At 39.3% G+C, this 19,249-nt stretch overlaps 1 protein-coding gene across 3 annotated transcripts in view; it reads left to right on the forward strand.

Annotated features, from left to right (window-relative positions):
• Positions 1-19,249, forward strand: part of DHRSX (dehydrogenase/reductase X-linked) — a 182,005-nt gene that overhangs the window by 36,380 nt on the left and 126,376 nt on the right. For all 3 annotated transcript variants that reach the window (XM_068424280.1, XM_068424279.1, XM_068424287.1), the window contains exons 2-3: positions 2,246-2,353; positions 15,470-15,538. In XM_068424280.1, coding sequence (XP_068280381.1) covers positions 2,246-2,353; positions 15,470-15,538 — 177 coding nt within the window. The remainder of the gene's footprint in view (positions 1-2,245; positions 2,354-15,469; positions 15,539-19,249) is intronic.

Consider the following 19,249-nt stretch of genomic DNA (forward strand, 5'->3'; position numbering starts at 1 on the left):
ATATTTGCTTTGCAAGGGCTCATTTTCCAGAGTCTTGAACTTTTTGAGCTAACAAAGCTCAAAAAGCTGTTTGTTTCTGATTTGTCTGCCATCTTGCAAAGAGTATTGCCCTGTTCCTGGTTGAGAGACCTATCTCCTCTCAGCACGCCTTTGGTACAAGGCAATGTGATCGTGTTTTCATGTGGTCTAAAATGTTGAACAGTGGGCACATACTGGTCCTCCTTTTTACGAACGCAAATCATTCAGGCAGTGATTTTTCACTCCATGGCTGAAAGGACTTGAGATTATATGTCCTTGCCAAATTTCAAACATATCCGGCCACGCTGAGGCACAAGGGCTGTTCACACAGAGGTGACAACAACTTGTTTCACACTAAGAACATTTTTTTTTCATCTTTAAAATCTTTATTTCATGTCTACATTTTTAAAAACATTTTTTTTCCTTTTTTTTTCTGCTTCATTGGCAGAGAACAGACCAGGAAAACATAATCTAAAAAGGCCAAGTCTAGTAAAGTAATAAGCAATTAAAAAGTACTACTCAGAGTGGACAATTTACCGAAGTATTTAGTGTCAGGTCTAGCTTTAATTTCTAGGCGTAACTATTGCAAAAAAAATGTGGGCATTTCACTTAGGGTTTGTTATGAGAAATATTTTTGGTGGAAATTGCAGGACTGCTTATAACTACAATGAAGCCCTTTAGGAAAGCTCTCGGCGAAGTTTTATTTAGCTCGAATTATATATATTAGGACACCTACATGCATGGATATCACTGTAATAGGAATTAATTTTCATATACTTGCAAACAATTCTCACTCTGTATGGATGGGAAGAGCCACGTTGTTACCGGAAGAGAACAGAAATTCATGTTGAATCATGCTGGAAAGAACTATGTATTTCAGAAAAGATGAAATCTGGGTCCTTTTTGAAGTTGCTGTGAAGAAAGCAGCAACTGGTTCTGTGTTTCATAACCATATAAAATATGAGCTTGTGTTGTACAACAAAGTAATCCCCTAAAAACCTAGAAATCAAAATAGAAAGTCCTTTGATAGATGAAAGTTGGCATCTTTTTAACAGTTGTTATCTATAACTTGGCCTACGGACACTGCACCACGGCAAAATGAAATATTCAGCCCCATTTTCCCTGTACAAATACCTAGCAGCTTCTTCCAAAAAAGCAAACAGAAATTTACCTCAGTCGCCTGAAGACCACAGGGTGCTTCACCTGAAAGATTCGCCACCTCATCAAAAAATCATATTTGATATTTGACCTAATTCATGTCTCCCCCAGTTAAATTGAAACGCCTTCGCTCTCCTTTGTCGGGAGAGCTCCCTCCATCTCGGAGGGATGCACTGGGCAAGATGTCGCTGGTGTGAGAGCTCACAGTCGGGATGGTGGCTGCCCCGCCAGGGCTGTCCCAGCCACTTTTCGGCTCACTTGGCGGTTGAAGGACTGTCTGGGGACGCAGGAGGCACGGGCTGTAGGTCTAAGCAGCCCCTAGCAGAGGGGGTTTGGAGAGCGTGCCCTACCCCCTGGGCTGTGTGTTGCCCTGGGTTAAGAAGCGCTTGTTGGGGTGGTGGCGGAATGGGGCCAGCCGCAGGCACTGGGGACGCTGGCTCCTATGGGAGAGGGGTGGGGTGGGTGGGAAAAGCAGGTGGGGTTTTTCATGAAAAAAATTGCCCCCTCCTTCCTTTAGGGGCCAGGACCCTGTGATTTTCAACAAGGGAGTGCTCAGTTATGCACATTAGGCTGACCAGCTCCTGCCCCTTAGATGCGTCATCTTTGACTGAACTGTTTGCTGTTTCCCCCGTGTTGCTGATGGAGGCCTGTCCTTCGTCGTTCAAGAGGTTTGCAGGATATCGTGCTGCCGATTGAATTTTTTTCCCTGTACGCATGAAGTAAACGATCCCTGAGCTGACTTGGAAGAGCTGTCACCTTGCTCTGTAACAAAGTTAAGGTGAAAATTTTAAAGGGCAAATTACTGCAGGATGACAAAATACATGCAAATAGAAATGGGAAAATTTCTGAACTGGGTTTTTGTCTTTTGTGTCATCAACTTCGGTCTAGTGCATTAAATAATGGCAGATGCTCTCTAGTTTTTATCTCCATACAGCATTTACTTCTGAGATTGTTTACTGGCCCAGCTTGAGTGGTCTGTTAAGTGTACAGCTCTTTAAAATACATCTTAACTTCATAATCATGTTATTATTGTGAACTAACCTTGCGTTATTTCTTTTTCTTCATATAGTTTTCCCTACACAAAATGGAAAGGTTGCTATCGTGACTGGAGGTGCTAAAGGAATTGGTTACCAAACTGTGAAGCATTTGGCACGACTTGGCATGCATGTTATAATAGGTAAAGTCATTATTTTATTAATATTAATATATTTTTTGTTTGAGAAAGTATTTTTTTTCTTTTAAAGAGTATTTCCTTTCCAGCATAAGTAAAAATGTGGCAGGGGAAGGTAGGAGAGGGTTTTGCTAGCATTTATAGATGCTGTATATTATATATGTATATATATACAAATAAAGACTTGATTTATGTTTTGTTTTGCAAGATCTTAAAGAAAAGTGGATAGGATTTTTTTTAAGCAAAACTTGGAAGAGTTGGACTACCTTATATAAGAAGTAAACAATAAGGTCATGAAAAGGACTTAAAATATGGGTATTACAAAAATATTTTATTATCTTGTTACTGAGGATAGACTATTCTTCAACGTTAGGGTGCACATGTTCATTAAGAAGAAAACTAAGGAAAACCTTGAAGGAATACTCCAGTGTGTAGTGGGGGATGATCCATGTAATAAGGGCAGAGGAAGCCTTATAACTTTGTATAAAAATTGCACATTTACTTCTCAGTTTGTCACTGTAGCTGGCCTTAGTAGGCAAGGCAAGGAAATAAATACCCTGAGAGGTTCATTCGTGTCAGTTTGAGATGGGCTGGACAACTCACCTTCTGGAGGTGCCTGTTTCTCTCCATTGATAATAAAGAATTTATAAGGTGACTGTTAGACTGAGACATCTGAAGTTAGGACAGGTGAATTTCTCTAGGAACTCCAAAAATGTCCTGAACACACAATTTCTTCTCTCTGCTACAGACAATATTAGTGAGACTTTTTTCATATTTTTAAAGCTTTCTATAATTCATATATGTGCACTAATATATCTACTAAATCAGTATGTAACATCATGAATACTCATATGTTTAAAATGCTACATTTTGCTCTGTTCACCTTTCTTTAACTAGATTTTTACCTAAAACACTGTAACTTTTACCCCATAAGGTCACTGAAGATTGATGTTTCATAATACACTAGCAAGCTGGTGATGCCATTTTATTTAGCTGTTATACAGAATGTGCTCTCTCTACAGTTTTGTATTCTCATCTTCTGGAAAAAAAGAAAAAACACACCAAACAATAAATAAGAGCATAGTAGCTATGTATTTTTAGTCTAGTGCAGTCAGTAACACTAATGGAGTAGCTCTGGAATCGTACAGGTGTAATGTGGAATACCACTTACTCATACATGTTTTAATAGATGTGTCAAAACCAAGCATCTGCAAAAATGCAAACAGATGCTGCCATATGCAGCTAGATGCTAGATGTAGCTGATGTAGCTAATATAGCTAGATGTAGCTAATGATGCTAGCATTAATATTTCACTAAAGACATCTTTTCATATTTAAGGTGCACTGCAAAAATGTACTCAGTGGGTGAACAAAAAGGCCAATTTTCTTCTCTTTACATAGGGTCATGGAAGCATAGAACATTACTACTTTTTTGAAGACTTATACCATTTAGTGTTTAGGGTATTTTGTGTAACAAAATTCAGTGTGAGATCTTTGGGAAAGGGAAGGTGATATTTAATTATAAAATCTCTAAATAAACTGATTTTTTTCAACTCACAATCACCCCCTCATAGATCTCATTCACTCACACCCGTACTCTCAGAAGCACCAAGACGTGTGGGCTTATGTGGTCTGGTGAGCATCACTTGTGTGCAGCATGGGAAAAGGTACGCCAGCTACTGAGTCCTTATCTTGTCTCTGTGGTTCTTCTTGATCAGAAATGGCAGGCTAGTGTATGGACAGATATTTTATACACTTTAGAAGTCATCAGCTCTTAGTAAGTTTTTCCTTGTCTAGAGTATATAGACTTATGTCTAGAACCTATTTTCTGGATGGGCTAACAGGAAAAGTAATGGTATGGGTGATATGCCACAACCTTGATGTTATCCTCCTGGTGTCAGAGTGCATAGTCATCTGCTGGCAAGTCCTCTGAGCTGTGGCCTTGGCATAAACACCACAGGAGCAGGGTCCTGAACATGTCCTTTATTTTCAATAAGGGACATTCTTGTAACTCTTTGCTCTGCTCTTTCTCCTGATGCTTACAGACACGCGCGTTTACATTCACTCTTCATTTGTACCAAGCTTAATATTTGCATTACGAATTTCTACAAATGTAAATTAATGAAATTAATTATAGGAACCATTTGATGAGTAAGGTTTTCAACCATTTCAATTCTTCCAGGCAAACTCTGACCTAAACACTGAGCCCCATGAGTCACAGCCGTCTTCTTTGCCTGTGAAATTCTTCAGAGCAAAGAAGTCCTGTCAGCAGAATGAATAGTATCAGGCTTTGTTCCAGCTGCAAGATTAAAACAGTCTCAAAAACACATTAAATGCAACGACCTTCCATCCTTGTTGCTAACTGTTGGCCCCAAGCATCCAGAATATGCTTAAAATGCCTGCTGGCACATTGTCATGCATTAGCACTTTCAGCTTCAGGCCATGCAAGCAACGATGTAAGCCTCAAGTAAGAAAGCAAGCGTGCTTAAGCTTTCTACTCTAGAAATGTTTTCACCCTATGTTTGTATATAGGCATGAACTTACGTGAAAAAAGTGTCGATGTTAGGTGAATTTGGGCTTGCAAGGGAGGCTTGTGTAGCTCACAGTCAATCTTGTCCATTCACTGAATGCTTCTTTCCCATTACAGGAACTAAGTAATGGGAATATTTAGCAATAAAGAATGATTTCCCTACAGCGGGCAAATGAGTCAAACCTGAATGTCTAATGTGAGATGATTCACTGTTTGTGATGGATGTGATTTTGACTCCATTTGACATTTTAGAGGAGTGAATGTTTGAAGTAACTTTCAAATCCAATCTACCAGTGGAATGCAGAAAACAAATAAGTAGAAAGCATGTTACCTTGTGGAACATGAATAGTCACCGCATGAAAGGGCAATGTGCTCACTCACAGCCCTTTCAGCAAGTGGTTGCACAGTTCTTTTGCAGCTTCTTGCTTCAGTCCCAGCTTCAGTCCCAGCACTGGTGCACAAGACTCCCTTCTCCCAGCGACGGATGGTCTCCCTCTGCAGATGCTGCTTGTCCTGCCCTCAGCCTCTCGCTGGGAAAAAGGTCGGCGTGAATGCTGAAATGATGAAAGTAATTTTCTACGGATTTGTTTGATAGATTTCATTGAGACTTTTTGCCAGGCTGTGGTAGCATTACTCACAGTGAGCAGGGCTTTTACTTCAGGAAAATCTCATGACAGACAGCTGGGACCCCTATTAGGGAAAGCTACTGCCAGTGGTGAGTCTTCAGAGCCAAGCCACACCACGAGCTCCTGCTCCCTTTTACACAATTTAGTACTTGGTAAATAAGCTTGCAGTTTCATTTTCAGAGGGAGGAGGTAAATGACACACCATTTTTGGTGCCCGTTGACCAGTAGCTGATATTGAAGATGGTGTTTTGTGTGAACTTACAAATAAATACGCTCTTAGCAATAAGGACATTGAAAATCAAGACAACCTGGTCATTTTTATGACCAGGTTCAGTTCTGGTTCACAGTGTTGGCCACAGTTTGTGTCTGAATTTAGACTGATTAGAAGCATAAACTCTTCATATCCCTTCCATCCTTCATCACTGGGGTTTAATTTTAAGAGGATTCTGTGAGTGCGTGTTAAAGTTGTTGACTTAAAAAGGAGAGCTTTGGTTTGATTTTTCCTTTCCCCCCCCACCCCCCCACCCCCCCCAGTACATTAATAAAAGGCGTCTGGAAATAAAAGTGTGACAATATCTAATATAGAAGCTTTGATAATCCTCTCTGTGAAAGATGAGTGAAATTCAAAAGATTTCCAGCTTAACGATGTTACACGTATGCTGCTTGGTATAAAACACAAAGTTCAGGACAGTGTAATCAATCTTTAGTGTCCGAGTATATCAGTGTCACAATTTTCTAAGACAGGCTCACATTATGAAGGAGACAGTCTCATCATATTTATATATATGTATATACATTCAAGTGACTTATTTGAGCCATGCAATTTTGGCATAAATAAGTGTAGTTCCATCACCAGACTCAGCACTTCTGTGCAATCTCTGTAAGCCCTGCAGGAGACCAAATGAGAGATATTTCTGTCATCTCTTTCATTCACATTAGTTTCCAATTTTCAAGCTGGACTCTTTGCACTATAAATCAGACAATTCTTATATTGTATCATACTACAAAGTGACTTTAGAAGGATAATTAAATCCTATCAAGATGGTGCAATTGTTCATTTTCAAAGACAGTTTGATTTCATTTCAATTACTGAAAATTTATATGGGATACTTTAATAGTCTTTTCTCACTATCCGTAGATGCATGAGATGCCTGAGTTATAATTTTTTTCTATCAAAGTATTTTTCTTCCTAATTTTAGCCAGGTTTTGTTAGGCCTGAATGGGTTGTAGTTAGTCAGGAAGTATCAAAATGTTATCAGCCTTTTAAAAGTGGGTGATGGTTTCCTTTTTCTGGCAGGAACACTAAGAAAATGCTTATGGATTGCCTTATAATTGTCATTCAGTTTTTAACATATCAGTACAGCGTAATCAGTGTTATGAAAAACTCCACTTACAGTGCTGTCTGTTATGTGTGCACTACTATGCATGTGCCCACAGCCACACACAGCCTTCCAAATCAGTAAGAATTTTGACGAACGCTTTAGTCCCTAATTTCTGTTTGAAGACTGTCACTGTCCTTGCTTTAAAAAAACTTTTTCCTTTTTAAAAAATGTATTTGTTTATGTTCATTCATTTTGACCATTTCACCTGTAAAATTTATAATTTTCTTTGATAAATGGCAGTGGTTTAAGACACTTATTTATGAACAAACTCATTACAGCATTCGTTGGAACATTTGAAACTATTATTAAAATTGTGACAAACATCTGAACAGACACTTAGAGCACAAGAATTCTCTTTTGGGCAGTAATCTCAAGTAGAAATGTAGGTCAATCAACTGTGCAGGTGTATTGCATAGTAAAATACTTTGATTAACTGAGTTCAACCATCATGCGGATGAGAGAGATTTGGGTTGATATGGTTTGTTTGGATTTCTAGAAATCTTAAAGCGAAGTTCCTTGAGGTTCTTAGGGACACTACATAGCCCAAAGGATAAGTACAAATGTTATTACATTCATACAGTAGCATTGCATGTTATGACAGAACATAGACATAAATTTATTTTCTTAGTAGAGAGGGTGTTACTACTGGAGTTTAAGAGGGATATGTGTTAGAACCCATGCTTTCAACGTACAGTTTTAGAGGAGGAGCGAATAATGAAGTGACAAGTCTTTCAAATTGTTTTAAACTATTTAGGGTAATAAAGACCAGGGACGTGTGTGAAGAATTGCAGGAAGACCATAAGGAGATGTTATTGTGTTAAAAGTCATGTGCAGTTCAGTGTAGATCAATATGGAGTGATGGACATGGGGAAGAATCTGAACTCCAGAAAAAGAAATGATGGGTTCTGTGTTGACCATCATCACTTTGGAGGAAGATCTTGGGGCTGCAATAGATCATTCTGTGAAAACTCAGTGCTCAATAGCTTGTGAAAAGAAAAACAAGTATTAAAAATTGTTAGAAAAAGAACAAACAAAAGAGACAGTGTGAGTTTATCACTGTATAAATCCTTTGTGTGCCTGCACCTTACTTGCTTCTGGTCTGCCCATTTCAAAACGGATAGCATAAAAATGGAAAGGGTTTAGAGAAGGGCAATCTTATTAAGGATATGGAGAAACATCTTTATGAGGAACAACCAAATGGGCTTGGAGTCTTCAATCTGAAAATGTGTTCTGTGACAGGCAACCACTATTCACTATCTCTTCTGAAAGAAGTACATAAAATGAGCAGCTAAAAAGATGCAGTGCTTATGAACAGTATGGAGATTATTACAAACTCAATATAAATACATTGCCACCCATCAGAAAATAAATTGAAACAGTCTAAACCAAGCCACTGGGATTAAAAACAAAATCCCTCAATAGCATAAAACTATTTCTGTACTAGTATCTTCTGCATAGGACCTTAAATCATCCTAGTATATGAGAAGTGCAAGGTGGGCAGTTTTAGGAAGGATGTTGTGCATAGTCCAGTGAGTGTGATTTTTATATTGAAAAAAATGTCAGGCATTTTAGAAAGTACAGGATTAAATATGTGATGATAAATTTTGGAAGAGGTAGTGCAGTTTTTCTAGACATTTAATTTATTCATTAAGCATTTATTAAATGCTTTCAAGAATTCGACAACTGTGTGAATTAATTTAATCTTGATTTTCAACAGCTTTTGGCAAGGTTCATGCCAAAAGACTTTAAAGTGGCTATTTTCTCTTGAGATAAGAGAAAAATCTCTTGTAGATTAGTAACTGATTAGGAGACAGAAAATAACATTTAGGAATTATTTGTCAGCTTTGGGATGGAGCAAAGGGACTCCGCAACCCATAGGCATATGTTCAGTACATTTATAAAAGCAGATACAGAAAAAAGGGTGAACAGTGAGATGACGCATTTTGCACAAATGTGTTTAGGATAGTCAAATTAATGTGACTATTGATAATTAGGAGATTTGAGCATCTGACATAGAAGGAGAGGCTGAGAGAGCTGGGACTTTCCAGCCTGGAGAGGAGAAAGATCAGGGGAACCTTTTCCATGTGTATAAAACACCTGATGTGCCAGTAAAGATGATGTAGCCAGGATCTCTCTGTGGTGCCTGTGACAGGACAAGATGCACTGGGCACAAACCAAAAAGCAGTAAATTCCATTTAAGCATAAGAAACACTTTTTTACATTTAGGGTGGTCAAACAGGCTGCCCAGAGAGGTGGTGGGGTCTCCATCCTTGGAGATAGATACTCAAAACCTGACTGGACATAGTCCTCGGCAACCAGCTGTAGCAGAGGGTGGGACTGGACAGTCTCCAGAGGTGTCTTCCAGCCTCAGCTATCCTGTGATCTTGTGAAATCTTAACTGCCATGAATAACAGGGAAGGATCCCACAATATTGAATGACTGGGTTGTGAAGGGAGGGATAAATACTGTCAGTAAATGCAAATACTGCATATGAGGAAAAAACCCACACCTATATATTTACAAGAACAGGATCTAAATTAACTACTAGCACTCAAAAAAATAGTTGATTTATTGTTGAAAGTTCTCTGCAGAACATCTTCAATATTCAATGCAAGTCAAAAAGGCAAATAAAATCTTATTATATAGCAGGAAAGAAGATGAAAACGGGACAGGAAGCGTCCCTCTTCCTTTGTAGAAATCATTGGTTCACCCTGTTGTGAATACTCAAAAGGAATCTGGTAAAACTGGAAAAAACGAGAGAGGGATGGTGAGGAGGATGGGATGTTTCTGTGCTAATAACAAAGGTTCTACTGCTTGCAAACAGATGACTGAGGTGTCTTGTCATGCAATTATGAATGCTATAGCGAAAGTGAATGAGAAGTGGTTATTCTCTGTCTTATTGTACACAAAGTAGAGAACATCCAACAAAACAAAAGAAAAAAAAAACACCACTGAAGCACCACCTTTTTAATGTAATTAAGTGTGTCACTAAATCACAGAGCATCTTGTCCCAGAACCCGTTTGAGGCCAAGCGCTTGAATGAATTGAAAGTGCGATTAGATGAAGTAGTGGAGGTAGCTTCATTGAGAGGCTCGGTGTGACCTTTGATTTAGGAAATCTCTGAAACTTCTTGCTACTGGGAGGGTGGATCAGAAAACATCACTCCTAGTCTTAATGCTGTCACTTACACTTTTTCCTTAAGTACCTGCCACAGGTTATTGTTGGAAACAGGGCACTTTTCTGGATGTGGCTTTGGTTTGATAAACAGGGTCATTCTTAACTTCTCGTTGGAACAGCTGGGTTGCTGAAACCTAGGGCAAAAATGATAATTTCTTTTCTCTTTGCAAACCAACGTCCTTCTCCTTACTGAGTTTTGCTTCGTTTCTCAAAGGAACAATTACAATGATACTTTTGCCTTTCATGTCAAAAAGGCCTGTATTTAATTGTGACTGCTGTGTGATGGACTGGATGACAAAGGATGCGTGGTACTTCTAAACATAAGGAAGCTTTGTATCACTTTCTCAATGTTTTTTTATACCAGGTCACTTCCTTACACCTGGCTTTATTGAATAACAAATTCATGACTTGGAAGTTTTGTGGGTGAGACCCACGATCTGTATTCCTTTTTCCTAGACAGATTTATTTTTTTTTTATTGAAGATGTTATCAATTTGTTTAAAAAACACTCATATTGTACTGAGTGCAAATTTCTCATCCTCAGAGGTTTTTGGGGGGCAGTCAGACCTCTCTTTTCCACGCATGTTATTTGTTGTGCAGTGCCATGCACACTCATGAGATCATCATTCTCATAACACCAACTGATAGGACTTTGTTTTTCTCTTGAGGCTTTGGTGCCCTTTTTCAGGCTGGTGCTTCAATGAAATCAGTTCCCCTTAAATCTTAATGAGGATTTTGCTACTTACTACCTTAATTCAAATTTCCAGTTCAAATCTTTTTTATATTCTGTTGCACAAAGACACATAACTATCACCCTCTGCAACTCACAGAAACTCCTTAATCAGATGGTATACATTTATACAGAATTTATTACCATCCTGTCAAGCTGCTTCTGGTAATACACATATGCATTAGAGTTTATGGGCACCACCTCTAAACTTGGGTGACCTGAAGTGATCAGGAGGGAGTAGGGAGGGCCATGGGTCAGGCTGTGAACCCTGGAAAGTTGTTTGTCGTTTCAGGGATTAACCGATACGTAATTACGGCTAAATAAGCCAAGGGATGAGCGTTTATCTCCTGTAGACAAGTCCCCCAGGCACTGGTGAATGAGGGGGTAGCACTTGTCAGAGGCTGGGGGGTGTGGGGAGGGCTGGGAGGCGATGTGCCGGCACGGCTGCCCTGCCACCGGGCAGCTCACCCCCTGCCTCCCCTCCCCGGGTTTGCTGCAGCAGGGCTTGTTGCAGGCTGAGGGGTGCCTCGGTGCACAGGGTGGCTCTTGGGCTCCAGGCTGGAGGGGTCAGGTCTTTCTCTGGACCACTGCATCCTAGATGGTTTGCATCTTCTCGGTGTTGATCTCAAAAAGTCTTTATTTGCATTTTGTTTTTGTGTTATCTTGCTGAAAGTTGGGAAATTCTCCCCCTGGTAACTTTGGTAAATGAGGGCTTTTTGGAATTGTGGGCTTATTCTCTCCAGGCAACCTTTATAGGCTGTATCATTGTTCATAGACTATTTTAAATCTCTTTATAATGTCTTGCTGTACGTTCCCGTGTAATGTCAAGATTGCAAATTCCTATTTTTGCAAAACCCCAATTGGAAAGATCTTGCTTTTTTATCAGGATCAATTTTGTACATAAATTATGAACGTGAGTATCAATTATTCTTTTGGAGAGATTTTCACATTCAAAGAAATTAAAAATATTCTATAAAGAATACATATAGATATATCAGGACCCCATAACTAGCGATAGTATAAATGTTTCCCAGCTGTGCTGGGTTTCTATGGGCTGTGTTTTTGCCATCCTTGTTCAGGCTGAGCAATCCTCTGTGGTAATTCTACTGAAAACCCTGATATAGCTTTCGGAGTTAGGATCTACTTAAGTGATTAAGATAACAGAGCCTGACCTTTAGGGTAAGATCCAAAGCCTATTGCTGCTGATAAGAATTTTCCTATGTACTTCTGTGGTAGCTTTAGATCAACGTGCTTTGACTTGTGGCTTTTGTGTAGAAGAATGTTGAAGAGGAGAGTCATTTTTTTTTTGACTAGAAGTTGTATTTAAATCTATTTTCCATTTTTTTTCAACACAAGTTTCAGTATTTTACTAAGAATTAGAATTTTTTTGTGCCACTAAAATGACATCTTATTTTATACAGGTGCATCCATTCAGACTTGAATTTATTTTTATATTACTATTGTCAGAATGTATTGTAGTTAACGTTGTTATTGAATCAGTCTCACCTGAATTTTTCACTATTCAGTGCGGACTAAGCAGAAGAAAAACATCAGATAGGGCACTGAACAGCTTGCATAAACAGTTCTTGAGACAACTATATCTATTTTGAGTTCCCAATAGACACTTTAAATTAGCATGAAAAGCAAGATTATTATGGTTTTGGGTACTTTGATGATCTAAGCTCTCAAGGCATTGAATCCCTTTTTCTCAAAGCTTTTGTTCAGATTCCCTCACTGCATAAAGAACATGATCTGTCTTCCCTTTCCTATCCTCCCCTCCAAACCACTTGAATCCGGAGTAGGCAGATCTTACACTACAGATGCTACTGCACTTAAAATGGATAAATTCTGTCATGGATAAATTCTAGCATGTCGAACAGCTGAAAATTATGATGAATCATTGGCAAAAAATCCAGCCAGAGGATCACAAAGTTTTAAAAAGAATCGTGACAAATATGCTACTGAGGATCTTAACCAGCTGGTGGTGGTAAGGATTCGACCCTTGTAGAGTAAACTCTCCCCCTCTGTAGTTTAGAGTGCTGTACTCCTGTTCAGTACACTTGAAGGTTGTGCACTTTACTGACACATCTTCATCAAGAAGATACAAATAATTTTTTATTTTTCCTAACCTAAAACTGATTGTGTTAGCTTGGTGACTTAAAAAGTATTTTTTGAATTTTAAATAATTAATGTAGCACTTAAAAGGAGGTTGCTCTTTTTCATGCTTACCACTCACTTTGCTTAGAGGATCCCAGAAGGATGCATGAGGAGAGAAGCAATACAACAGTGTGATGTCCCTTTCCTCTCCCACCCATCCTCAGCAAGGGAATGCTGATCTCTTTAAGCTAATTCAAAAGCATAGATTACTCTCCAAGTCTTATGGCATCTTTCTGATATATGTCTTTGAACTTTTTGTAAGGATTTTGGTCATTTGTTTGGTGTCTGTATTCTTTCTTACAAGATTTTCTTTGAAAGAAGTATTTCAAAAGCCTCTATTACAGTAGCAGCTTTCACTGAAGCTATTTCAATTTTGCGATGCTCTGGCCTCCAGAATCTGGTTTTCAAACTCTCTGTTGAATCAGGCTGGAAACAGACATTAGAAGTGACTGTTTAACAAAGTAATTATTTTTTCCCAGTGGTCCAGAGTGAAAAATATGCAAATATGAATAAAATGAGCTCATTTGGAAGGCACTGAGCTTTAATGAATAACCATTTATATAACAGCAAAATAAAGCAAATTAAAATTTGTTGTGAACACAAGCTTTTTTAAAAGAACAAATTAAGTGAACATACTGAGTTAAATCAAGACACTGGAGGCTTTAATAAGCCTGTTCTCTGCATAAGGAGTACTGAATGAAAGAGGAATCAAATAAGATCTTCACAGAATTGGCACCGAAGTATTTTTGTTTGTTGCCTAACTCTATCCAACATAATAACACACGGAGTTTGAAATCTTACTCTAGTATATCACTTGAGGTGAAACAGTGAGGAAAATTGATCCCTTGCCCATAACCCCTGTGCACGGATTTCCCCAGAAATGGCAGTTTCACCGGAGGGTTTGTTTGTTGACGCTACATCTGTATCTGGAAATTAGCATCAAGCTGAATGTTTTTGTTCTATACAAGGCTGGATAGATTTAAAGGGGAAAAGAAACAACAATGAGAAGAAAATACTGCAAATATCTGCTTTGTGGGTTTTTTTTCTTTTCTTTCTTTCTTAGTCAGTCTGAGCAATATAATTCAATCATTAATGGAATTTATAGAGAACAGTTATAGGCCAGTATGACTCTAGCTTTTATGTGAGAATTATTTTCTCTCCAGTATCTGGAATGGTAAATGTCTTTATTTTGGCTACATTTATGTAAATATTGAATCTGCTTGCATATCATGAAAACAAAGATGTGTTGCAAATCATTGTTGTTTACTGCAGAAGCACAGCAAAAACTCCATCCTCAAACGAATTAACCTACCTCCTCAAATTGGTCAGGTTGTCCCAAAAATCTCCATTCAGTGCTCTGAACCTTCAGCTAGTGCAACCGATTGATGACACATGATCTGTCTCAAAGGGCTCACTCCCACTTGTTGAACACATTCTCTGTGAGATAAAATGAATCGAGTCTAATAGCACTGTAAGGCATGTTCTGACATCTTAAAGTAAATATGAGCACGTACCAACTAATGTGAGCAGGAGGTGGAACCAGATGACCACCTGAGGTCCCTTCCAACTTCAATTTATTCTGTGATGCTATGATTCTTTCCTTATCTTTGATAGAGCTGATTCACTGTTGCTAAAAAAAAGTGAGAAAAAAAGTGGAAAACCTGAAATTTCTGCTGCATAGCTAACAAGTGAATGAGAGGACAGGACAGAGGGGCACAAGTGTAGAGGAGCACAAGATAAAGCCTGTCTAGAAACCAAGGCAGAGGTTTATATAATCAGGAAAAGAAGGCGGGAACTTCATGAAGTTCATAAGGGATATCAGCATTTATGTCCAAATTAGATAATAAACAATAGGTATTTTGATGTGTCATGCTATGGAAAGTGTTTGTGGATAGATAAATGGAATGCTAAACTTCATTTCAAAAATCTAATTTGTACTACCAAGCACATTATTTTGCATGTGCTTGTGTTTTTTCCTTTCATATAAGTTATTATAAAAAAATTGCCAAACAAATGTCAGACAATTAACTGTCCACCTAAACTGAATGGCACAAAAGGCATTTATTTGAAGCTTAATCACATTTTATGTTACCACTAGTAGAACTTTTCCTGAGCATTTGGGCTGGGGTAGTGGGGCCTTTCCTCCAACTGTGGAAGTCTCCATTTTGGAAAAAGAGTGAGGGAGGTCTGCTCTAAATTATAGTGAAGCTTTTGTAGCATCTGGATGTGATATAATTCACTTGGCTCACAGAGTCGCATCTCAATTCTGCTGGTCCAGCCTGCAGATGGTCCTATATCTTGTATGAATAAATGAGATATACAGGCAGAACTCCTGTGAACAGCAGTGCATTTGTACAGCCCTCATCAAAAACCTCTGCTGCCTGACACTAACGAATCATGCCTTTTCACCTAAAACTTCATACTGATTTCACACTGTGGTTAGCCCTTCATAGTGGCATGCTTATATTCACTGTCCTTAAGTTGATTACATCACTGATTTTCCTTTTTCTGTATTGTAACAGCTGGAAACAATGAGAGTGAGGGCCAAGAAGCGGTGAGGAAAATACAAGAAGAAACTTTGACTGGAAAAGGTACCATACTACATCCTTTTCTTTAAGGAACACTTTATTCCTGCCTTTTTGCTGGTGTCTTCTTTTATATAAGGTTCCCTTGTGCATTGTCAAACTTTTTTAGTTTGGGGAAAGTAATTCTTAAAGTAAATCTGACACAAGGGTAAAACGAATAGGATGTTTTTTAAAAATGTTTTTGGGTTTTGTTGACTTCTTTAATGTGTGCCATTGCAAAAGGGCTGGCTGCAAGTTACAGTCTGCCTGTGTTGGTGTATGGGCATATTGATTTAATAGCTGGGCAGAAAATCAGAATACTAGTCATTTCTGCTACAGGGAGGAAGGCAGAAGGTAAGAGTGGGTGTGCTCTTTTTCATTGCTCATCTTGCCACTCATGGTGTGTATAATCCCATAAAAAGGTGATTTTTTTTTTTAAAAAAAAGAAGTTTCTAAAAGAACAGTGCTGCCCAGTTGGGTTATTTGACACATGGCGAAAGCTTGTAATGCTTCACAACGTAAAACTGTTCTTAAAAATAAATGGACCTTTCATATCAAGCTAAAATTCATATGCTTTTGTGGTTCTTCCAGTTTTGTTGTTTTAATTTGGTTAGCGATCATGTTGGAGGAGGCATAAGGAGAGCATAGCTTGACAGCTATGAGAAAAAGCATATTGCACACTATCATCTGCTGTGCGATTATGATTTGCAATGTATGGTGGAGGTTAGTGCATCTAATATTTCCATCTCTTCGATTCACTGGGTGTAGTTCACAGTAGTGTACGATGATTCACTGCTGCCACTTTGATGTATCATTTCTTGGCAAAATAATAGGGCAGTGCTGGTACTCCACCCTGTTTAGGATCTTCATGGCTTCTGCTGAGATCTAATTCTGTTTTTGTGCCTCTAATAATTACTGTTATGATGATCAAAATACGTTAATTATTGTGTTAAAAAACCCTTTCATTAAGATTTATCTTTTGACTTAAATAAATGTGCACCCATCATAGCCTCAGGATACATGTATGCTAGTTAAAAGCATCATAAATTAAGGTATAGTCAGAAGGATCATGAAAGGAAAAAGGTAATTATTACGTCGTTAAAGTCTATTGCTGGAAGTTTCTGTACAGAGACCAAAACCATTTGGAATTAATTACATCACATGACCTGCATGAAGCTGAATAAACCAGGTTCTGCCTTATTTTCTCACATCTGTGTGATCACAGACTTTTCTAGCACTCCGGTCTTACTTGGTTTTTCTGAATGAAGTAAACTTTAACCTTCAGTTATAAACTTTGTCAAGATACATCTGGCAGTTTGAGGAAGCTGAAAGTGTATCTGAAGTTGACTGAAGTTCTTCATTGTAATTATAATGACTGAGGCTTTAGTAATCTCATGTCCTGGCAGATTTGGCCTAAAAACAAACTGGAAGAGATTGCCTTTTCAGAATTCCTCACTGACTGAGGGATATTTGTATTTACAAATGCATTGTTCTGTACAAAGGACTTCTGCGAGTCTGAGCAGCAGTCCTGTGTTACTGCTTATCGATGATTTTGCACTTTGCTTTGTAACAGGATGTGCGTGCAGATACTGTGACCAAGACTAGGCTGTGCAAACGTATCACCTTTTCAAAAGCTACAGTTCAATATGTGATTAGTCACTGCACTGTTCAGTTCTGGGCCACGCACTTCAAGAAAGATGTTGAGGTGTTGGAGCGAGTCCAGAGGAGGGCGACCAAGCTGGTGAAGGGTCTGGAGGGTCTGACCTACGAGGAACGGCTGAGGGAGCTGGGGTTGTTTAGCCTGGAGAAGAGGAGGCTCAGAGGTGACCTTATTGCAGTCTACAACGACCTGAAGGGAGGTTGTAGTGAAGTGGGAGTTGGCCTCTTCTCCCAGGCAACTAGCGATAGGACAAGAGGACACAGCCTCAAGCATCGCCGGGGGAGGTTCAGGTTGGACATTAGGAAGAATTTCTTTTCAGAGAGGGTCATTAGACATTGGAATGGGCTGCCCAGGGAGGTGGTGGAGTCACCATCTCTGGATGTGTTTAAGAAAAGACTGGACATGGCACTTAGTGCCATGGTCTAGTCGACAGGGTGGTGTCAGGGCAACGGTTGGACTCGATGATCCCTGAGGTTTCTTCCAACCTGGTTGATTCTGTGATTCTGTGATAATAACATCAGTTATCTTGACTTTCTTCCCCTCCCTTTTTTTGAGCATTTTTTGTGGCCCATATAAAAAAAACTGCTTACAGAAACTGTTCCCATCTGGAATGTTGGACTCTCGAAGGAGAACTACTCAAAACAGTATTGCTGGGCAGCCAGTGTGATCAAGGATTGGGACAATATAGCTGTCCTTCTTTTACTATGGACAAACTATATGAGTGGGTGCCATCAGTTTGCTATCCAGATCTCAGATCTCCTTGCTTGTTAGCAGGTTAGGCAGCAAAAGGCAGCAAGACACCTTGTCCTCTCCTTGTTGCCTGGCTGAGCCATACATAGCACAAACATCCCCAGAGACAGCTCTGGGAAAAGACCAGGCTTGTTGAATACATGTAATTACAGTGTTTTTAAGGTGATATTATCCTTCTACATCTTGGCCCACTGTTTGGGGCTCTGTCTGCTATCTAAAGGTAAGTAGTTTTACTTGACATAATCTAGACTTATTTCAGGGACAAGTGAGATTCAAAGCATGCACATAAGTGAATCCTATGAAGCAGCTGATGAGCAATAACATGTTAACAGTATCATCAGAGGAGGATAAAGGATAATAATAAAAAGGCTATGCACACAGCTGATGCTTTTTTTGCAGCAGTATGGCAAGACGTGAAGAAAGGACTGACAAAATTTCTGAATAGAGGAAGGCAGGAAGCCTGGTTTCCCATGCTGGAGGCATTCAAGCCAGAGCCAATAACAACAGATGGTAGAATATTGGAGAGGAAAGCAGTTGTGGCTGTTCCCCTACAAGGCAGCTATGCTAAAGGACGCAGAAAATCTAAGCAGTGTATCACATCACCTCTTCCTACCACCCATCCTCTCCCATGATGCTACACCAGAAACCTCCTTGGTTCCTCTCCCTGCTGATTCCAGACTGTTTAGGTGTCCTCCCCGGTTTTGGGTCTCTGTGCTGAGTTACCCATTGCTAAGTGTACAGAGCGAGGAAGGACATGGATAGCTGAGTGGAAGAGAATAGGGTACAGGTCCTTGGGGCATGTTAGACCCAATTCAGAACCTCCTCCATGATAAAGCAATCAAAGCCCTCAGATATCCAGAACAGACCAGAAGTGCTGCATTGTCATTAAAATTATCACGTGGGCACTATTTCCAGAAGACCAAGGGCAACAGATTGCTCCACTCTGAATCATAAAGCTGGGAGAAGCCAGAATGATGTGGGCATTTATCTTGCTTCCATTTGTTATATTGGGAACTTGTGTTGTTAATAGTAGCAATTATATGGCTGGGAAAATTGTTGATGGGTAGGGATTGCCACAGAGATATTCTAATTGTGTGATTCTCTGTAATTTACGTATGGGGTGTGTCTGTGTTAGTGTGTTCGTTCGTTAGATCAGGAGAGCGCTTTTCAGGCAACACTCAAATGTTGCCCACTTGCTGAGCAAGCGTTCACATCAGGAAGGACACTGCAGGTCCTGACCTGGATTCTCTTTGGACAGAATTAGCCTGGGAGGTGAGCTGCAGCAGTAACAGAACATAGTGCACGGGAGCAAACTTAGAGCTTATCTG

Source organism: Nyctibius grandis, chromosome 2 (genome assembly GCF_013368605.1).
Source record: "Nyctibius grandis isolate bNycGra1 chromosome 2, bNycGra1.pri, whole genome shotgun sequence".
NCBI lineage: Eukaryota > Metazoa > Chordata > Aves > Nyctibiiformes > Nyctibiidae > Nyctibius > Nyctibius grandis.